We start from the raw sequence: 22260 nt of genomic DNA, 5'->3' as shown, positions 1-22260 counted from the left end.
GGATTACTAAAGTAAATTACTCTGGCTAGCTGCCGGGCCTTAGCTGCAAAAAAGCTTCCGCCCCTTTCAGCTCCTGCCTCTGTAGCAGTTGTGCTTCACGCACACAACAGCATGTTATTAAAACATGCAAGCCACTATGTATGTAAAATATCAACTTTCACTTAAAATGTTTCATTGTTTGAGGTAGGTCCGAAATTTTAAAATGTTAATTGTTAGATTCTCTACTCTTTGGGAAAGATTCTCTCTCTCTCTCTCTCTCTCTCTCTCTCTCTCTCTCTCTCTCTCTCTCTCTCTCTCTCTCTTTCTCTCTCTCTCTCTCTCTCTCTCTTTCTTTCTCTCTCTCTCTCTCTCTCTCTCTCTCTCTCTCTTCTCTCTCTCTCTCTCTCTCTCTCTCTCTCTCTCTCTCTCTCTCCCCCCTCTTTTAATATATATATATATATATATATATATATATATATATATATATATAATTTGCAAAGATCAATGCCGTACAAAATGCTCGCATGCAGTGTAGAAGGAAACCTTGCAGGGGAGGGTGAGGGAGGGAAAATGATAAACCTAAGTAGGATCTTTGATGTCTAACAAACGTTCCCACTCCCGCCCCCAAGAATAAGCAATAGCATAGACACAGAACTGAGTTGCCAGCAATGGGAGGAAATGGTCTCTGGTCTCTGCCGGAGATCTCGGGAGCTGGTGAGAAGTCCTTTCTCTAAACAGGTTTAGATGGGATCTCCTTCCTTTTCTTTAGGGTAGGAGGTGGCAAAGAGGAATCCCAAGACTCGCTCTGAAAAAAAGAAACGCAATCAGCTCCCGGCAAGATTTATCTTGTAGGACAAGAAACGTCTTTTGTTTCTTCCAACAAACCTCTTCCTAAAAGAGAGGACATCCCTCACCCCACTCTAACCTCTCCACACACCTAGGGTTTTATTACATATGCCCACGCTGGATCGATTTCCGCAACTCCCTTTTGCGGGGGTGGGAGCCAGTTCGGCTCAGGGATGGCTACACTCATTTTCCCCACCCCTTTTTTCCCTCTTTATTTTCCGGATCTGGGACTCGATGATCATCTACGCCGTACTGCTGAAGAGCAGATGAGCAAGACATTTAACTCGAACCATCCTGGCTCCATGGTTTGATTGAGTAGGGGGAGTGGACAGTTTAATTCTCAAACTTTCATAGTTGGTGGGTCAGTTTTCAAGTCTTCCCTCTTTGTCACTTGTCACACAAAATCAGGGTCTTAGGTCAGCATTTTTCTTCCTTGGGGTGTCGAGAACAAAAGTAGTGATATATACGGGCAGTTCTTTGATCCTCCGTATAACTCTTCCTGCTCCCTCTCCCACAATTTCAGAAAGTCTTACACTATTCCTTCTAATCACCCTACCTTTATACCTTAATCCCTTCCTTAGCAGTCAGAAATTATTCATCCTTTCCCCCTAACATCTCATCCAGTTAGGTGCGACTATCTTTCTGGTAACTTTTAGGCGATTGTTACATATCTTCTTCCAGCTTAGTAAGCAACCTCCTTAGTAGCTGCTTCTTGTTGCAGTCTCTCCTCCACTCTCACTTGTCAATTTATCATGTGCTAACCTTTGAGCTTCTTCCTGCACTTCTAACCCTTTTCTCTTCACTGGACTGAGCAAAAGAAGAGAAATTGAGCGTCACGGTAAGGATACTTCGTACTAATGCCCGCCCCTATACTTCCTTTCCTCTTGCACAGTTCAGGATTAGGTTTCAGCAGCATCTTCAGGTGGCAGTGCCTGGCACATAGTAGGAGTAGGAGCTTAATAAATACTTGTTGACTTGCTTGGTCTTCCTGGAATGAAGGAATTGACCATTTCAGATCCGTTCAACTCTAATCCCTGCTCTGCGATCATCTAAATGGGACCGGGAACAGGGATTCTCAGCACGGCTTGTACCGCAGCCACGGAGGTTTCAAGGAGTAGGCACTTGTCCAGGGAGATGTTCAGGATATATAATTGAAAACATTCTTTACTCGTAGATTAATAACACTTAGAACTTTCATTCTCTCTCTCTCTCTCTCTCTCTCTCTCTCTCTCTCTCTCTCTCTCTCTCTCTCTCTCTCTCTCTCTCTCTGTATATGTGTGTATCTGTCTCTCTTCTTCTCTCTCTCCCTCCTTTCTTTCCCTCCCTCTCTCCCTCCCCCTTTCTCCCTCCCTACCGCCCCACCTCCCCCCCTTCTCTCCTGCTTCCCTCCCTAGCCATGGTTCTTACTGGGTTATGATATCTCACTGGAAAAACCACTAACCCCCTGCCAGAAGTTGGCACAGCTGGACGTTATGGGTTCAGCTGCCTAAGAGATAGGGGTGGGGTGGAGTGGGGGCGAGAGAAAAAAAACAAAAAAAACAAAGACTGACTAAGTCTAGCCTGTCTCCAGCAAGGAGAGGTGGGGAGGGTGGTGATTTGAGTCCGCTTCTTCTATTCCGCTCAGCCCCCTCCCTGATTCCCAGGTTTGAGGCTCCCGGGACTAAGAGCAGATATGCTGAACCCTTGTCAAGGCAGAAACAGCAGCAGCAGCAGCAGCAGCAGCCGCCGCCGTGGGACAGCGACAGCGGGGGCGGCGCAGGCGCACTGTGCCCGCCGGAGCCTGCAGTTCCAGAGCCCCGTGTGCGGCACCGCCACAGTCTGGGCAGCAGCAGCCAGGGGAGCGCTACTACCATGAACTGCCTGGTCCTCCTCCCCAGAGCTGCTCATCCGGGTCGGGCTCGAGATACAGTCAGGGGACCCGGTCGCCGCGCCCCCTACTCTTTTTCCTCTCCCTTCTCTGCTTCCTCCTCCTCCTCCTCCTCCTCCTCTTTCTGCTCCCCTTCCTCCTCCTTCTTTTCTTCCTCCTCCTCCTCTTCCCCCTCCCCCGCCGCGGATCCTGGCCGCTGCTCCCCAGACCCAGGATGCCGGGGGGCAAGAGAGGGCTGGTGGCACCGCAGAACACATTTTTGGAGAACATCGTCAGACGCTCTAGTGGTAAGGAGAGTTGCTCTTTTCACCCACCCAGACCTGTGCCTGTGCCTATGCCTATCCACATCCTCATTTGTATAAGCTGCCCTTCCTTCTAACTTTCTCTAGCAGGGGGGAGGGGAGGATGCAGAGACCCTCTGGCTCCCCCAAGGTTTTCTGTTTTGTTTGGGACCTGGGGAGGTGAAAGAAAGTTGCTTCAGGGAAACTACGAGCCCCACTTTCCTCCACTTACCCACCCCCATTTACACCTGTCAAGAGCTCCAGAAGCGAACTGGGAGGGAGTGAGTGAGGGCGGAGAGCTAGAGAAGTTGACAATTCACTTGTGCCTTAATATCCATCTGCAGCTAAGTAATGTCTGGAGAAGGGAATTCATGTTAGGTTTTATGATAGTCACTTTATTTTTTAAAAATTTCCTCTGCTTCTTCTTTTCTTAAAGATGGGTTTTAGAAATTGACCAAATTTTCAGAGCAATTTTCCGTAAAATAAGGTTTTCCTCAGATCCACAGTGGCTAAAGTCGTAGCTGTTTAATGAAGTTTAGGAGCCAGAATCCCAGTTTAAGGAGCTTTTAATCCCAGTGGGCATAGCTGGAAGGAAGCTAGTGATTATTGTGAGCATGCTAAGTTGAATCTTGAATGAGAAAGGCAATATTTAAAAAAAATTTCTGTAGTTAAAACAAATCTTGTTTTAAAAGATTTTATATTTTGACATAAACTGGAGAAATATAGAACTGAAGAAACATCCACATTACTTTTGATTCATTTGGAGAATGAATTCCTAGGATGTAGTGTTCTTTTGCTGCTCATTTCTTAAGGTTTTCTGCTTTTAGGTGTCTTTTAAGAGTGTTGTGAGATGATGTTAACATTTCCTCAAATAATGCCAGGTGATAACAGGCTTTATTTTAAATTTTGAGACCTTCTAAACTTTGTAAGCCATGCCTGTAGGCACTTGATTAAGATCTTAATGTTAGGTGTTTTTTTTTTTTTTGGGGGGGGGTACTGTTATATCATTTCCAAATCAGACTTAGAGATTTCTGCATTTCTGAAAGGTTTTCATCAGAGATTAGTAATTTCAATCATATTTAAAATTTTTAAAAATGGTATGGTGGAAAACACCAGTATGGACATGGATGACATGAAATAACTGAAACTCTGTCTAGAGCTCTATGGCAATAACAGCCAATATTATAATTAAACAGTTTCATCATGAAGGACTCTTTGTTGAGTTAATAATTTTGAAACTTCAGTTTCTTTTGAGTTAAATGATCATGAAATAATTTATTGACTTTAAGGAAATTCGTTCTTTAGCCCTTTCAGCATACAAAGATAGCTTATGAATAAATATTGTACTAATTTCAGATTTCAGAATACTATGTCCTGGAATTATCTTCTTTGTATTTGCTCTTGAGCTGATATATATTCAAAGTCTACAATTCTAAAGAAGAGGAATGAAAGCAACTAATGACAACACCATCTCTACTGTTGATATCAACACAGTAAAAAAGTATTCATAAAATACCAGAACTTTGCATTTGCAAAACCATTGTAGGCACTTCATAGTGATTCATATTCATTATGTCATTTTAAATGGCAAAATTTAACAGAAATTCTTCAAGATAAACCAGTTATCCAATTTTGACAGTATATACAATATTATTTTATGTTGCTATAAATAACCACATGATGTTAAGGAATACTGATGTCAGCATCAATATACACGACAGCTGGACAGTCAGTCCTAGAAGTATTGGCTTAGCCATTTCTCTTTTCCTGTTAGAGTAACTGGTCACCATGCTGTTCAGCCCATTAGAGGATCTTTCAGATATAACTTTAAAAATGGAGATTCTATTTCCTCTGGTTGGTCAAGATATGATGGGGTCTTTATTGATTCAGGATTATTATTCTAGTACCCTCTACTAAGAATTTTTTTTGCTTTGAATTGAGAATTTGGGATAAACAAATGTTTAATTTTTTCTAATGTCTTCTGGTTTGATCAAGCTTTAAAATTAAGATTGATTTTAGGTAGACTCTAAATAATTACATACAGCTGAATACTGGATTCATATTATATTTGCTCTCTCTGAGTTATGTTGGTTATCCATTTTATCGAAGGTTCTTTTTTTCTATGTGCTAGTCAATATTTTTTTAGTTCTGATGAAAAACTAAATGCTAAACTAACATTTTATTTGGCAAAAAGAGTGTTTTTCTAGTATCGCCAATGTATTGATATTCTATAACCATCATGTTCATGCAATTCAAGCTTCTCTGATTGTCTAGTAATTCTGAGATAATTATACATAAATATTCTTTAAGAGAAACTGGAATTTGATTGTCCAATACAAAATTTTCTACCTAGTTGAAGAATTCTTCTAAAGATTAAAAAATAGGTAATTGACAATCATAACACCGAATCATAGTATCCATTTATGTAGCAATGTCCAGTACTTGACAGCAGTTTCTAAATGATATAACACATGAATATGAATATTCTTTATTTAAAAAGTGGCATAATATAATTTTAAAAAATCTCTTCTTTATCCTACTAGATAGATTTGTTTATTATGGAAACATAATCCAAGATTTTATCACCCATGATTAGCATTTAAAAGGAACAACTGGCAGATATTCAATAGTAAGAGTAAAAATTAGAGGTTTTTTAATACTGGAAGAAAAGCTTTAGTATCTATACATGTGCTTTCTCTCCTCACCACTCGTTTTCCTTCTTATATCTGTCTAAAAAGAATTAAAATGAAAAAAAAAAGACGAAAAAGAGAGAGAAATGAGATTGAGATGGGTGTATGGAATGTTAAAGCTGAAGTTCTATAAGACTTTCCCTGATTTAAAAACAAGGCTTTATTTAAAATATTAAGTCTCTATGGTCTCCCCCCAACTCCTCTCTCAAACCCCAGTTTTATAAAGCTCTGTAGTATTTTAGGTTTAAGAATGACTATTGCTTACATGTTTTGAGCATTTATTCTTAATGATTCTTTACTCTTATGACTTAAATTTGTCACTATTCTTTAAAGATTAAAATTTATTAGTGGTCTATTTTTATTTGATCAGGTCAGACTTAAAGTCTATGACTCATTAAAGGATAATGGAAGGTAAAGTTTTTATTAAATCCCAGAATACTAGAACTATGTTTTTGGAGAAATACAAGGAGGTACAATATATAACATAGTGGGGTAGGAAACATATGGTATTCCTCTTCTTAGGAAGTTTTCTAGGTCAACATATGAAGAAGTTCAGGAAAGATTTAGATACATTAGCTAATAAAGGAATCATGACAAGGATGGCAAGGAAATTAGAAGGATTCATAAAATATCTTAGCCTTTGAGGAAATGTTATAGAAGTAGCTGCCATAGTCTTTCACAAAATGTTCCTTGGTACCACTGACAGAAATCAAAATCACAAAATAAATTGGTTGAATCACTGGCCCAAACCCAGGATAGTGTTCTCGTCACACCTCTTATTCCAAATGCAAATTATTTATAAAATCTTTGTTATTATAAATTTTGCTCAATAGTTCTGTAAACTTTTGAAAAATTCAATAGAAACCTGTATTTCTTTTGGAACTTTGGGGGTAGGAGGGACTTTTGCAATACAAAATTTACTTTGCATAATAAGTTTTGACAAGTTGTTTAAAAATTCCTTTATTTGTAAGGAGACATAGTTTAGGGTAAAAAAAAAACCCACACAGTTTTTAAGAGTTTGTAAAAATTATCTTTTTCTTTATGTTTACTAAAGATTAATCAGTAATCTTTAATATCCACAAATTCAAATATTGATAAAGATAAGGAAAAAATTTCTTCTTAAGATCGTCAAGGTATTTTGAAAGAAACAAAATCAGAAAAGAGATAGAACTTAGCATCTTATGTTGCTTTTACCTTTGAAACAGAATAAATATTTAATAGTATTAGGGATATTCAGATTTTTTTCAGGGCTTTCCACATCTAGTCACATCTTACTGTATAATTTAGAATAAAATCTCAAATGCTTTCTTTTGCATTTATTTTTACAAAAGAAATCTACCATTGAGCTTCCAAAAATATACACTTGGTGTAGAGTGTGTGTGTGTGTATGTGTGTGTGTGTGTGTAGAAATAATAGTAATCAATTTTGAGGGAATCATAGGCAGCTTTTTAAAAGAAATAGTTGGAATCTAATGTGCCTGAATTTAATATGATTGGATATTTTCCTTGTCATAAATGTTTTTTCTCAAATTGTAAGCAGATAGAGGAGAAAAAAGTAGTGAAAATATAAAGCTAGACATAATTTCTTGCGTTATTCATCAGGTCAGTCTGTGTATACTTACTTTTAGAACTCACCTGCTATAGTAATTGGAACTGTACTGACCCACTCAGTAGATTTTATTTATAAATCAGTAGGAGATTGACTCTTGGTTCAGAGACTGCACTGCATTATATAATGACTGCAGTACACTGGTGAGCAGAGAGCTCTTTATTCCAGGACACCCCTCTCTTCCCTAGAAATCTCTCTTCTTTTTCTGTCTTTTGTATAATATCAAAAGTGGAATGTACAAAATACATGTACTAGGTTTCTTAGAATTATAAGGAAGAATGCCTTAAAAATACTAGGTTATTTATAGAAGGGGAAAAAACCACATTTTTGTTAACATTTGATTAAGTGAATTTCCATAAAGGTATTTCTTGTGTATGTAAATGTTTAATTTGTATTTTATTGCTAATGGCACCTGTGTGTTCATGTAGAGATGTTTTGGTTTCCGATTTTCTAAAGAATGTTATAGGGTATTGTAGTTAACAGTTACCACAAGAGGTCACTCTAAGTTCTGTCAGAGGTGAAATGAGTTGCTAACATTTTTCTGGAGGTTGGGAATGGGGGAAGTGTGAAAACTGTTAAATAAAATTATAGGCTGTTGGAAGCAATATCTGGTTTGCTATTGCTGTTCTAAAAGAGCCCTAATGGAAGAATCGTGGAAGAAAGTGAAATGAAATAGAAACATATTTGATTTCTTTATGTTATTAAAATCTTACTGTTGAATTAGCATTTAGTAAATTAAAAAAAAAAAAAAAACAGACTTTATAGATAGAATTCCATCCAATTTATTTTATGATTTGACATAGTTTTGTATTAGTGTTTTTACAAAACATATTTATTTTGGCAAATAAATTGTGATTTTGATTTGCATTCATACCTTTTTGATTGGTGACTAATTTTATATGAATGATAATATTTAACAAAATATGTGCCAAAGAAGTAGTTTTTGAATGTTGAAAATAGTTGTTAAAATAACTTTATCCTCTTTTATCAGATACTTTGATATAAACAAATAAAAACCTCAATTAACATGTCTATTTCAACTTTATTAAAAACAAGTGTAAAGATGATTATATTGGCTTTTCAAATTTTGGTTCTGTGAGCATTACTATCTATACATATGCTTTTCTCTACTCACCACTTTTTTTCTTCTTTAAAGATGAAAAAGGGAGAGAAATGAGATTGAGATGGATATATGGAATGCTAGAATGTTAGATTGTCCCTGATTTAAAAAACTGGAAGTTATTGCTATAGGATCCCATCCTTCCCTAGAATATTTACTACAAATAAATGATATCTGACTCTGTTTGTTTGTTTCTTCTACAATTCAGGGAAATTGCTTAGTCTTAACATCATTTAAGGGAAAGGGTATTGACTCTAGACAAAGATCCGGGTTCAAATAATGAATCTATCACTGTTTATATGACTTTGGGTAGCAATCTCTTTTAACTTTAATTTCTTCACTTGATAAAGATGAGGAACCGGACTAGATGCTCTGTCTCTAAGGCCTTTTTCAATTCCAAATTTTTGATCTTTAATAATTACTAGGATAACAATTATAATCTAAAAGCAAAATTAATTTTAAATCACTTTTAATTAAAAAATTCAAACCATTTCTATTCATCAAGAAAATAAGTAAAAAATATATAAATAGTGCTATATAATACAGAAAAATTGGAAATCATTTTAAATAAATAACTTTTTTATTTTCAAAATGCATACAAAAAGAGTTTTCAACATTCACTCTTGCCAAACCTTGTATTCCAATTTTTTTCTGCCTCCTTTCCTCCCCTCCTCTTCCCTAAGTATCAACTAATTCAATATAGGTTAAACCATGTGCAATTCTTGTGCATACTTCCACATTTATCATGCTGCACAAGAAAAATCAAATCAAAAGAAAAAAAAAATAAGAAAGAAAAAACGAGCAAGCAAACAACATAACAAAGGTGAAAATACTATGTTGTGATCCACATTCAGTCCCCATAATCCTTTCTCTCAATTCAGATGGCTCTCTTCATCACAAAAATTGGCCTGGATCACCTCGTTGTTTAAAAGAGCCAAATCCATTAAAGTTGATCATCATATAATCTTGTTATTGTATCACTTGACTTAGCATCAGTTCATGTAAGTCTCTCCAGGCCTTTCTGAAATCAGCCTGCTGATCAGTTTTATAGAAAAATAATAGTGAATCATTTTAAAAAATGGAGTTAATGATAATAATGGTTACATTTTTGAAGTCAGAAGTCAATCATTACATGATATTTTATTATGCTTGTTGTAGCATAATGGATGGAGCTGTAGACTTGGAGTCATGGAAACAAGAATATCTTCTGGTTTTGATACATATAAACTATTTGATCCTGGATGTATAAGTCACTTAGGCTTTCAGTATTCCAGATAACATCAAAACATATTAATTGCAGTAAAGTAGCTAATTTGCATTAGTGAAAGGAGTTTGTACACTGGGAATGCCCTACAATCATGAATTATAGAATCAGTGCAGTGGGGATAGTGGGGGATGGAAGAGAACAATAATCCTAAAAAAAAATCTGATAATTACTCAATTAAGAATTAAAATGGTTTTCTCACCTTTTAAAAATGACTACATACTTGAATATTATTTTAAATAGCCTGGAAGATAATATTGGAAAGTTTGAGTCTTCAAAGATGTTTGGCAGCATAAGAGGAGTAGTGATAATCATCTTAAGCCCTATTGCATTTTTCTTGACATTCTAGAAATGGGCTAAGTGATTATATTCTGAATCTATAATTCTGAACTATAAATGAAATATTAGCACAATTTCTGAATATTGATTTTATTTCTGATTTAAAAAGATGACAAGGGACTTCTATTAGCTCAAATTCATATAATTTACAAAAGCCAGAAGGTTATATAACAAAAAACTTATTGTCAAGCCGTACAGAAATAGACTTTTTTTTTCTTATTTTTGAGTCTGGACTCCTATTTCTTGCAAAAACATGTAACTATAGTTGTCTACAAGAGAGATTCCTTCCAAGGTTTGAATCTGTTGTATGGTTCAAGTACTGAAAAGAAAAAAAAATGACATAGTGTAAATTGATAACATATTCTTTCAGGTTTGGGACAGTATATACATCTGCTTGCCATAAATTAGTAAAATTTAACTTTTTTTTATTTGTTTGTCTGTATCCTCTGTATTTTATAGAACAAGATGTTATCTTCTAAACGACTCATGCAGAATGTATTTTTTCAGACAATGAAGCTGAGAGCTCTCAAAGCAGCAATAAAGTTATTATATGGTTAAAAATATTGTTAGTTTTTCAGCAAACATTTTTTACAGTGAGCCAGATTTTGATTTCCAATTTTTTCTTCCTCTATCCTTTACCTCTTCCTTCTTCAAGACAACAAAAAATCTGATATAGGTTATAATGGACAATCCTTTAAAACATATTTTTCATTTGTCATGTTGTAAAAGAAAAATTAGAACAAAAGGAAACAAAAAACTATGGGAAAGAAAAAGCTAACAGAGAAGGTGAAAATACTATGTTTCAATCCATATTCAGTCTCCATAGTTCTTTCTCTGGGTGTGGATGGCATTTTCCTGTCCAAGTCTATTGCAATTGTCTTGGCTCACTCTATTACTAAGAAGAATTAAATCTATCATTGTTGATCATTACATAATCTTACTGTTACTGAGGACAATGTTTTCCAGGATATGCTTACTTCATTTAGCATCAGTTCACATAAGTCTTTCCAGGCTTTTTTGAAATCAGTCTGCTCATCATTTATTATAAAATGCTAATATTCCATTACATTCATATACCATTACTTATTCAGCCATTCGCCAATTGATAGGCATCCACCAAAATTTCCAATTCCTTGCTACTATAAAAAAAAGGTGTTACAAATATTTTTGCATGTGTGAGTCTTTTTCCTCTTTTTTATGATCTTTTTAGGATACAAATTGAATAGTGATACTGTTGAATCAAAGGATATGCCGAGTTTTATAGCCCTTTGGTCATAGTGAACTAGGAATTTATCTGTTTAGGCAAAGCCAAATGGACCAAATAAAAATTTAATAATAAATTTTAAGGAAATGTGTATTAGTCAACCTTGCCTCTCTTTTATTTTGCCCTCAGGTGACTGATAATTGACATGTTCTATTTTTTGTGATCTTTACTTGTGTCTAAAAGATGTGATACAAACTCACACATATATGTGTATATATATTATTTATTTGAATGTTCTGCTTAGAGAAACATGTATAAGGAAACATTTTTTCAAAGCTTAAGACCTTGGAAGAATAGACATAATTGGTTTGATTTAAAGTCAACAGATATGTTTTATAATCACAAAAATAAAAACATGCATTTGATAGTCATTTAAGAGAATATTTAATTCTACAATAGAATTCATAGTAGTAGAAAGAGACATGATTTTGCTTTTAAAAATAAATTACTGATAAATAACTGGGTCACATTTTACCACAGAGAGAGATTTACAGTCTGTTTATATGACTAAATGAAGGATAAAGATGTATTCTTGTCATTGTGGAGAATCTAGGGACATTTCATTGTCATAAACCTTAGTTATAAGAAGTGTACAGTTTCCTTGTGATTGAGTGACTAGTGTGTCTAGTCACTGAACACGCCAAAGCAGAGATGTAAACCTTCCCTGATCGTATATATTCCATCTTGGGGAAAATAAACCTTAACAGATTTGCTTCTTTTGTATATTGACTGTTTTAAAAAATGGAGTCATTGTTTTATATAGGTCACAGAATTATATTAAAATAAAGCAAATATATCCTGATTCCTCTTGTAACTATTGGTAAATATTTATTCCTTTTGTTACCATACTCCTCAAATATTCATTCTAGTCAAGTCAAGAAGCATTTAGTATTAAACATTTACTATGTACCAGCAATTTGCTAACTGGGAATACAAAGAAAGGCACAACATTTTTTTGTTTTCAGCGAACTCACCTACTAATGAGAGACAACATACAAGCCATTATGTACATACAAAATCTAGGTGAGAGTAAATTGAAGGTCATGTCATAAGGAAGGTACTAGCACTAAGAAGGTATGGATGGTAGTTAGGAGAGGAGAAATGCCTTCTTGTAGAAGGTAGATATTATGAGAGAGTCTTGAAGGAAGTCAGGATACTTACTGCTTTCATTTTTCTTTCACTAGTTCATTTTTTTCTTGGTGGTCAAAAAAAACTAATATCTATTTGCAGTGAGAGACATAGTTTTCAGTTTTAAGGAAGTGATGTTTTCATGCTATTTTGCCCTGGTCTGATAGCATCTGAAGTACTGTGTTCAATTTGAGGCAACAAATTTTAGAAATAGATACTGGTAAGCTGGAGAGATTCCAGAGAAGGGCAGCCAAGGTTGTGAAAGCCATATCATGTAAGAGTTGATTGAAGCAACTAAGGACACTTAGTATGGGGAAGAGAAAGCTCAGGGAAGACATGATAAACACATTTAAGGACCTGAAGGGCCATTACATAAAAGAAGGATTAGATTTGTTTTATGTTGTTGTTTTATGTTTTATGTTTAAAGGATAGAAGTAGGTACAATTTACAAAAACTAAATTTAAGTTTCAAGTAAGAAAAATGTTTCCTCCTAGAGATAATGAGTTCCTCACCTTTAGACTTTACTCTTTTGATATGTTGAAGAAACAATCACTTTCTGGGTATGGATTGTACTAGGAGGTCACTGATGTCCTTTCTATTTCTGGGAACAACTCCTTCTAAGAAATTTCAAAGAACTTCTTAGCCTTCTTGACGATTCTGTGGCATTTAATATTATTCGCTGCAGAGCTCTTCTTGAGCTCATCAGTGGATTTAGAACCAGAAATGACTTTCAAGGTCCTCCCATTCTTTATTTTACAATCAAGGAAATTGACATCCCAATGAAATTAAGTGATTCTAGAAATGGAGGCTTCCCAAACCAGCATCAACTCATTATGTCCCTGCCATGTAATTGTACTTTAATTCCCTTTCTCTATCTTATTTTCTAGTTCCTTTTCCTCCTTTTTAGCATTCAGATGTAATTTACCTCTGAGGTTTGGGTCCTAAACTTTCAATTCTTTTATCTCTCTACTTCCTTCTTGTATAGGATTGTCTGTTCTCATGAATTCAACTGTATATACTTTATGATTTTAAATCCCAAGGCTATAGCTCTTTTTCAATCCCTTATCTATGTTTTGCTCCCATTTTTATAACTTACGGGAAGATAGTGGCACTTATATTTCCTGCTACTAACTCAAATTTGACAAGTCCTAACTTTAATATATAGTTTCAAATATTTAATTTGGTGATATGTTCAAGGCTGAGAGACAGCACCATGTGACAGAGAGACTGCTGACTTTGGAGTCTAGAGGAGTTGTGTTCACCACAAAGACAGTCTGACACACAAAAACAGGGTAACTTGCCAGTTACGTGATTCATCTCAGTTTCTAAGACTCTTAAGTTTCTGTAATATTTGCTGATCTGTAGTGGTGGAGAAATTTCTTGACTATTTCCTATGTCAATAAAATCACAGCTTTGCAAAACAAACAAATGAAGGAAGGAAAGAATAAGTTAATAAATAGACAAACAAATAAATGCAAGCCATTGTGCTAGGAGAAGCTTGGGATTAAAGGCCTTAAACTCAAATCACTAATACCAGGGAGTATAGCATTCATGGAAGGGAAAGGTGAAAATGTTATAGGAAATTTGGGGATCTTTTTAGCTTTATAGTGGGGACATGATGAAAGTTAGAGAATCAACTGTGGAGATGGATTTGGAAATGAATTCAGTTTTGGGCCTACACTGGAACATAGTCATTGTCTTAGAATAATTCAAATACCATTACAGTGAAGTAGTAAGCTTGTTTGTAATGCTTTCATTAGGTGAGAATTAAGAGCAATGAAATAAATTACTTGGAAAGCCATAGGGCTAATGTAAAGAAGGACTAATAGATTCAGATAATGTAAGGTATATTTTGCAATTGCAAAGACGTGTATTTCTGAAAAATTATGAGTGGTGATATTAAGCTAAGCTGTCAACAATGAAACAGATAGCTTTATTATAGTGTAGACTTTACATCATTGGCAGTGTTTAAATGAGAGCATACTTGAAATTCAATATTTGATAGCAATGCTTTGTCTCATCCTAAGGTTGGTCCTGAGAATTCTGCATTATATGGTTGATTTTCCTTCTGACTCATCCTCTGTTCTATCATAATAGTAGTGCTTTGTGCATCGGGCTTTGGATCCTTTGCCTACCTTTCTTTATTTGATTTTGCATCAGCCATGAGAACAGCACAAGGTAGATGTAATTAGTTTTAGTTTTAGTTTAGTTTTACAGATGAGACCCCATTTTACAGATAAGTAGAATGAGGCTAAGAAAGATAAAGTAATTTTCTAGAATCCTAATCAATGCAAGACATCAATGATCTCTTACAAAATGAAAGAGTTAATTGGCTACCAATTCCAGGGAAGGGATTTTATCTTATCTGAACATGAATCAGACGGAAGACACTAAGTATAGGCATGATGGGGTGAAGGGTTTGGAAAGCATCTTGCAGGAAATAGAATTTGAGCTGAATCTTGAAGGGAACTAGGACAGTTAGGAGTCAGAGGTGAGGAGGAAAGGCATTACAGGAATGGAGGAAAACCAGCACAAACAGATTGAATCAGGAGATAGAATTTGTCATGTTAAAAACAGCAAGTAGGCCTGAGTTCAGAATTCTGTAGAGGGTGGGAGGCAGAAAAGTATAAGAAAACTGAAAAGTTAAGATGCAAGTTAAGATGTGAAGGGCTTTAAAAGTCAAATAGGAGATTTTATATTTGATCTTAGAGATATTAGGAGCCCAAAAGAAATTGTTGAGTAAGGGGTGAAGTGGTTAGAGGTGCACTTTAGGAAAATCGATTTGGCAGTCAAGTGGAGGATAGATTAAAATAAACACTTGAGGCTTGTAAACCAATGAGAACCTACTGCAATAGTCTTGGTGTATGGCCTGCATCAGGGTGATTGCAGTGTCAGAGGAAAGAAGAAGGCAAGTAAGAGAGTTGTTACAAAGGTAGAAATAACAAGACTTAATAACTAGTTAAATAGGGAAGAAAAGATTATGGAGAGTGAAGGACTGAGGAAGACAGTTAGGTTGTTGGCCTGAATAACTGGAAGGATGTTGATATTCTCAAGAGATATAGAAAAAAGTTGGGAAAGGGGGAGAATGAAATGGGGGGCATTTGGGGTTTTTTTGAACATATGTTTGAGGTGCCTGTAGAACATCCATTCAGAGTGTCTAAAAAGCAGTTTGTAAACATTGGGCTGGAGCTCAGAAGAGATTAGGCATCATATAGAGAGAGATCTGATAATCACTCGTAAAATATAATAGTTGAACTCATGGGAGGTGAAGCGATCATAAAGTGTGTCCTGCCTTTTCCAGACCCAAATTCCACAATCTTTTTGAAATAATTGCCATTCAACAGACTCTTTTCTTGTTTGCATGCTTGGAGCTCTCCATTGAGGGGTAACTCACCATCCCATGAGATGGCCTATTCTACATTTGGATAGCTATGTTAATTCAAATACTATTATAGTGAAGTAGTAAGTTTGTCTGTAATGCTTTTATTAGGGGAGAATTAAGAGCAATGAAATAAGTTACTTGGAAAGCGATGGGGCTAATGTAAAGAAGGATTGTACTTGTCGTATAGTGGTTATTAAATAAATGCTCATCAACCTATCAGCTTAGTAGAATAAAGAAGGTGAGAGTCTTGATATTTTACATTCTAAATGGACCACATTTACAATTTGGGGCAAAGCAAATTAGGACTTGGAAAATGAGGCTATACGAGAAGGTTGCATGCTCCTAGGATGTTGGGAGAATGGAAATAATGACATATGATGCTATCTTGAAGTATAAGGTTTGGGTGGAGGGCCATCAAAATTATTTTAATATATTTAAACAAATATCAGAATGAGGAGGCAGAAAAAGCATTAGATTGTTTTTTTTTTGCCTGGACTCAAAGGACAAACTTGGTAACACGACATGAATATGGGAGGGAGACAGATTTTAGGAGGACATCACTGACTTATCAGTTAACACAATTTTTGATACTCAACATCTTTTTTTCCCCTTAGCTCTTTCACTTTTCTGAAAGAGGAGGGCTGAAAGGTAGAGCACTAAAGACTCCCAAAAGTCTTCCTTTATGTTCGGGTTCAGAAATTCTAGAATTTTCCAGCTATCTCTCCATTTTCTATCAGCAGCTCTATTTTGTTTCAGTGCCCCAGATCTTCATGCCTTCATACTAAGAGCCTTAGTGATTCCCCTTCCTCTCTTTTTAGCTTTTGTGTGTTGTCTCTCCACCTTCCCCACACACATTGAATTGTAAGCTCCTTTTGGGTAGGAATTAACTTTTTTCTTATATGTATTATCAGCATTTAGCACAATATGTGGACCATAGTAGGTGCTTAATAAATGTTCATTAAATAGAATGAATTTGAATGGAAAGAACAAGTTTTTTTTTTTTTTTTTTTTTTAAGCTTTACAATGATTAGTTCTTTGCTAATATATGATGGACTGCCTGGGATGTAGTTTAATTTTCCTCATCACTAGAGATCTCTAAAAAGAAGGTACATGCTCATTTGTTGGTTTGAAAGTGCTGTACAAGGGTTGACTTTTTAGATACGTATACACTAAATGATTACTCAAGACCCTTTAAACTCTGAGAGTCAGGGAAAGGGACCTGTATGTGCCAAAATGTTTGTGGCAGTCCTGTTTGTAGTAGCTAGAAGCTGGAAAATGAATGGATGCCCATCAATTGGAGAATGGTTGAGTAAATTGTGGTATATGAATGTTATGGAATATTATTGTTCTGTAAGAAATGACCAGCAAGATGAATACAGAGAGGACTGGCGAGACTTACATGAACTGATGCTAAGTGAAATGAGCAGAACCAGGGATCATGATATACCTCAACAATGATACTGTTTGAGGATGTATTCTGATGGAAGTGGATCTCTTTGTTAAAGAGAGCTAATTCAGTTTCAATTGATCAAGGATGGACAGAAGCAGCTACACTCAAAGAAAGAACACTGGGAAATGAATATAAACTGCTTACATTTTTGTTTTTCTTCCCGGGTTATTTATACCTTCTGAATCCAATTGTCCCTGTGCAACAAGAAAACTGTTTGGTTCTACACACATATATTGTATCTAGGATATACTATAACCTATTCAACATGTAAAGGACTGCTTGCCATCTGGGGGAGGTGGTGGAGGGAGGGAGGGGAAAAATCGGAACAGAAGTGAGTGCAAGGAATAATGCTGTTAAAAAATTACCCTGGCATGGGTTCTATCAATAAAAAGTTATTTTAAAAAACTCTGAGAGCTTATAATCCTATAATTTTCTTCTGATGTTAATGACATGAGTCAAGTGAAATAATTTTCTTTGCTCAAAGAACAATAGAGCCAACTTTTCTACCTTCCCACAATGCTTTATTGAAAAAAAATGCTGTTTTTTGAAAAAGTAAAGGAGCTTTTTTCCTGCTTTAGAATATTTTTAAATTTTTAAATGAACCAAGTCCTATTTTATCCCTTTTGTTTCCTTCTCCCATTGGAAAAAATGAAAAAAATAACAACACAAAAAAACTCTTGAAATGAATATGTGTAGTTAAGCAAAATAAATGTCTATCATTGGTCATGTCCCCAAAATATATCTCATTCTATATCTTCAGTTCAGAGATCAGTATCATGTTTTATCACCAACTCTCTAGAATTAGAATTAGTCATTGCATTGATCAAATTTCTTCAGTCATTCAGAGTTGTTTGTCTTTAAAATATATTAGTTATTTATAAATTTTTATTTTGGTTTTATTATTTGATTCTTCATGCTCCATCTGTTCACATGTCTTCTGAGATTTTTCCTAGAATTAAGATCAGCTATTTATTCACTATGCCATTTTACGGATTAAAAAAAAAGTTACTGCTTTCTATGTAAAAAACCAAACCAAACCAAACCAAAAAAAACTTGAAATAATAGAGTAAATGAATGCATATTGATACACTGCCCTATGTATTACTATTTCTTCATGACACAACTTAATATTTTGATCTTAATTATTCTAGAACATCTAGAAGTTGCTGTTTCATTAAAAAAGCATGAACTATTGGAGTAAAAGATTTTGAAATATTTAATATTTTTGGAAAAACTGTTGCATTTTTTATATCTAAAATTACTTATATTTTCACTATCAGGATTTTAGAATATTGTAAATAAATATTGAATGAACATGTTCAATAATTGTTGCATTCCATCTGCACATGATGGAAAAATTTTAGTGGTGAAAAAGTGACTAATAAAACTGATAGGAACAAATTTTTAAATTTGTTTAAAATTGCCTTTGAAGTTTAAGGAGATGAAGGTAGTGACATACTTTTATGTTTGACAATAGCTGAGCAAATCTGAAGAAATCAATAGGTATTTTAGTATTGATTTTAAATTTCTACAATGATAGTACGCCTCAATTAATAATAATAACAAATCTACATTTGTTTCCATATACATGAATTTTTATTGTTGAATGAGCTCCTAATAAGAAATGAAAGGGCACTGAGAAAGTTCATGGGAAAGAACATGTCTGCCCTACTATCTTTGATCTTGTTTACCAGAGAGGGACATTGCGGCTGTGGGCTATGCTGTTAAAACTATGAGACTTCAGTTTTCCCATCCATGCCAATTTTGCTTACCAAGGTAAAATGTACGGGAAATCATTCTGTTGCTATTGTTCCACTGAAGTTTGAGGGAGCAGACTAGTCATCATCGGTTTAGGAGATTAATTTTGAATGTGTATTTAGTGTGTTTAGTTACAATTCAGCTCAATGATTTTTTTGTTTGGCATTTGATCCCAATAGTTTTTTGTTTGCTTGTTTATTTTTGTGTGTTCTTTTCAGAAACCCTTTTATTAATGATTGTCTGTATCCTTAAAATTTAGTGATTAAAGTACTGTATTTATAAGATAGTAGAAGCTGATAGCTTCAGCTGATTAAAAAAACAAAACAAAACAAAACTGTTAGCCAATATCTTAAAAAATACTTTATAAATATCACCTCATATTATCTCATAATTATCCCAGTTGGCATCATTATTATTATGCTATTATTATTCCTATGCAAACAGAGGGGAAGTGATTTTCCCAGTATCACACTACTAGGAAATTTCTGAGCCTGGATTTGTACTCAAGTCTTCTTGTCTCTAGGTCTACTGCTCTATGCACAGTGTGCTGCCTGTTTGCCTCAAATTATAGTTACTTTTCTCAGTAGTGTCAAGAAAATATGATGCCATCTTCTTAAATATTAGGAACAATATTCTAGATGTAGAAGAGACTATGAAGGGTATCTAGTCCAATTCCTTCATTTGAGGGATGAGGAAAGTGAGGCCCAGGTATTAAGAGAGTTAATTAAGTTCCTATAGATAATAAACACTAAAAATAAGATTTGAGTCCAGGTATCCTGATTCTAGAGTTAGACATCTTTCTATGCTCCATGATGCACATTATGGGTATCTAGACATGGTAGAATATGATACAGTTTCTTCCTTGAGAGATTATGCTATTACTTGAGTTCGACTCAGATTATTTTATGCTATTTGAAATATAGAGAAAGCAGTTTGGGAAATTAGTCATTACTCTTCATGTATCACTTACTTCAAAAACTAAATGCTCTGAATATCACTTTTATTTCTTATATGAGTAAGCTATTTACACCTATATTCAGAGGCTACCAAGTTCAAAGGCCAAAAGTCATCTTACAAAGTAGATAAGATGTTGTTCACTTATGTCTTTTGTGACCCTATGGTATAGTCCATGGGGTTTTCTTGACAAAGATGCTGGAATGTTTCTGCAATGGATTTCTTTTAAAATTATTTACTTATTTATGTTAATACAATATTTTAATTATATTTAATACATATAATTTATTTTTAAATATTTAATGCAATTTATTTTAATATATTGCTTTATGAATCATAAATTGGGAGAGAAAAATCAGAAAAAAAGGCAAAACTGTGGGAGAGGAAAAAAAAAACAAAAAAAGAAATGAACATAGCATGTGTTGATTTACATTCAATCTCCCTAGTTGTTTTTTTTTTTTTTTTTTTTTTTTTTTTTTGTTGTTGTTGTTGTTGTTTGTTTTGTTTTGTTTTGTTTTGTTTTTGGATACAAATGGAATTTTCTATCCAAAGTTTATTAGGATTGTCTTGGATCACTGAACTGCTAAGAAGAACCAAGTTTTTCATAGTTGATCATTGCACATTCTTGCTGTTATTGTGTACAATGTATTCCTGGTTCTGCTTATTTCACTCAGCATCAGTATGTGTAAATCTTTCCAGGACCTTCTAAAATCAACTTATTCATTATTTTTTATAGAACAATAATATTCCATTACCTTCATATACTACAACTTGTTCAAACATTCCTCAATTGATGGGCATTTACTTACTTTCCAATTCTTTATTACCACAAAAAGAGCTGCTATAAACATTTTTGCACATGTAGGTCCTTTTCCCTCCTTTATGATTTCCTTGGGATACAGACCTAGTAATGATGCTGCTGGGTCAAAGCTCCTTTGGATTAAGGTAAACAGAGTTTAAGTGATTTGCCCACAGTCACATAGTTAGTATCTGAGGCCAGATTTGATTCTTGATTCTTCTTGATTTCAGGCCCAGCACTCTTTTTCATTGTGCCATCTAGCTGCTTTGTATCAGATACCTGTTTAATAAACTTATCAGTTTCAAACACATTATCTTATTTTTGTAGTAATAAAATAGTTGTAGTGGTAGTGATGGTAGTAGTAGTAGTAGTAGAAGTAGAAGAGTTTAAAATCATTTGGAAGGAAGTATGTCTCCTGAAATTTCTGCAATATAATAGATGATTGACTCTAGGGTTTGAAGGTTTGTTAAAGATTCCTCCTTCAACTAGTTGCAGACTAGACTAGTTGCAAGCTCCTTGAAGTCAGGGAATTTTTGTCTTAATGCTAGTGTCTTCCTTCTGTCATTAACTCTTATATTCTTTGTTTATCTTATTGTACACACTCATTTAAACATTGTCTTCCCCATTATTTTATGATCCCTTTGAAGACAGGTACTGCTTGTTTTTGTTTTTATACTTTGAATATAGCACATGGTTATACAGTGCACATAATAGGTGCTTAATAAATGCTATTTAATTGACTTTTTGGGATTTCTATAGCATTTATGTGCTTTATATTCAATATATCCAATATCAAGAGATTTAATGAATTACTGATCAAAACTATATTACATAATAACAAAGATGTTGACAATCAGTCACATCAGTTATCTTGTTCACAAAGTGCTGGGTGTTTCATTTTAAAAGATAGATTACAAAAAATAGTTTAAGCTTTTATAGAGCTAATGGCATCATAAGATAATGCAATAAAACTCCTCCTATTCAAAAGAAAATTGTACCTGTCTGGCAAGTTAAGCTATCACAGAGAAGACACAGTAGGGTCTTGAAGAGTTGGCAGTGCAGAGATTTCTTGTACCAGAATATATGAGGATTCCTTGGGATTGTTTTGGAATTGATATTAAAAAAAAGCTTTTAACATCTTAAGATGTTATTCTGCTGCACACAGGTTTTTGTTTTATTTCATTTTGTTTTATTTTTTGAGATATGGTCTGCATCTTTCACCAAAGCTTTACAGTATAAGTCATTTTCAGATCCAGTTCCAATATTAATTGATATGGGAGTTTTGACTTTTTTTTTCCACTTTAGGGTAGTTAATCCCTTAGGATGGTAATCACTCTGCTGGTGCTCACTGAGAGCACTCCTGCTCCCAGGGGCTCAGCATATTGGTATTTCTGCTTATTAAATAATTAAATTACTAAATGAACAGCTCTAAACCTAATGCAACTCAAAACTTCCAAACTCAAGTGATCCAACAGCCTCTGCTTCTCCAGCAGCAGATACTACAGGAATGCTGTTCCATTGATTTTTATCA

At 34.6% G+C, this 22260-nt stretch overlaps 1 protein-coding gene across 1 annotated transcript in view; it reads left to right on the top strand.

The window, feature by feature from the left end:
- The first annotated feature begins 2617 nt into the window (after positions 1–2617).
- Positions 2618–22260, top strand: part of KCNH5 (potassium voltage-gated channel subfamily H member 5) — a 477427-nt gene continuing 457784 nt past the window's right edge. The window contains exon 1 of the mRNA XM_051977789.1: positions 2618–2979. Within this exon, the coding sequence (XP_051833749.1) occupies positions 2907–2979 (73 nt within the window). The 5' untranslated portion in view covers positions 2618–2906. The remainder of the gene's footprint in view (positions 2980–22260) is intronic.

The sequence above is a fragment of the Antechinus flavipes genome, chromosome 2 (assembly GCF_016432865.1).
Source record: "Antechinus flavipes isolate AdamAnt ecotype Samford, QLD, Australia chromosome 2, AdamAnt_v2, whole genome shotgun sequence".
Taxonomy (NCBI): Eukaryota; Metazoa; Chordata; class Mammalia; order Dasyuromorphia; family Dasyuridae; genus Antechinus; species Antechinus flavipes.
This window is presented reverse-complemented; position numbering and strand designations above follow the sequence as displayed.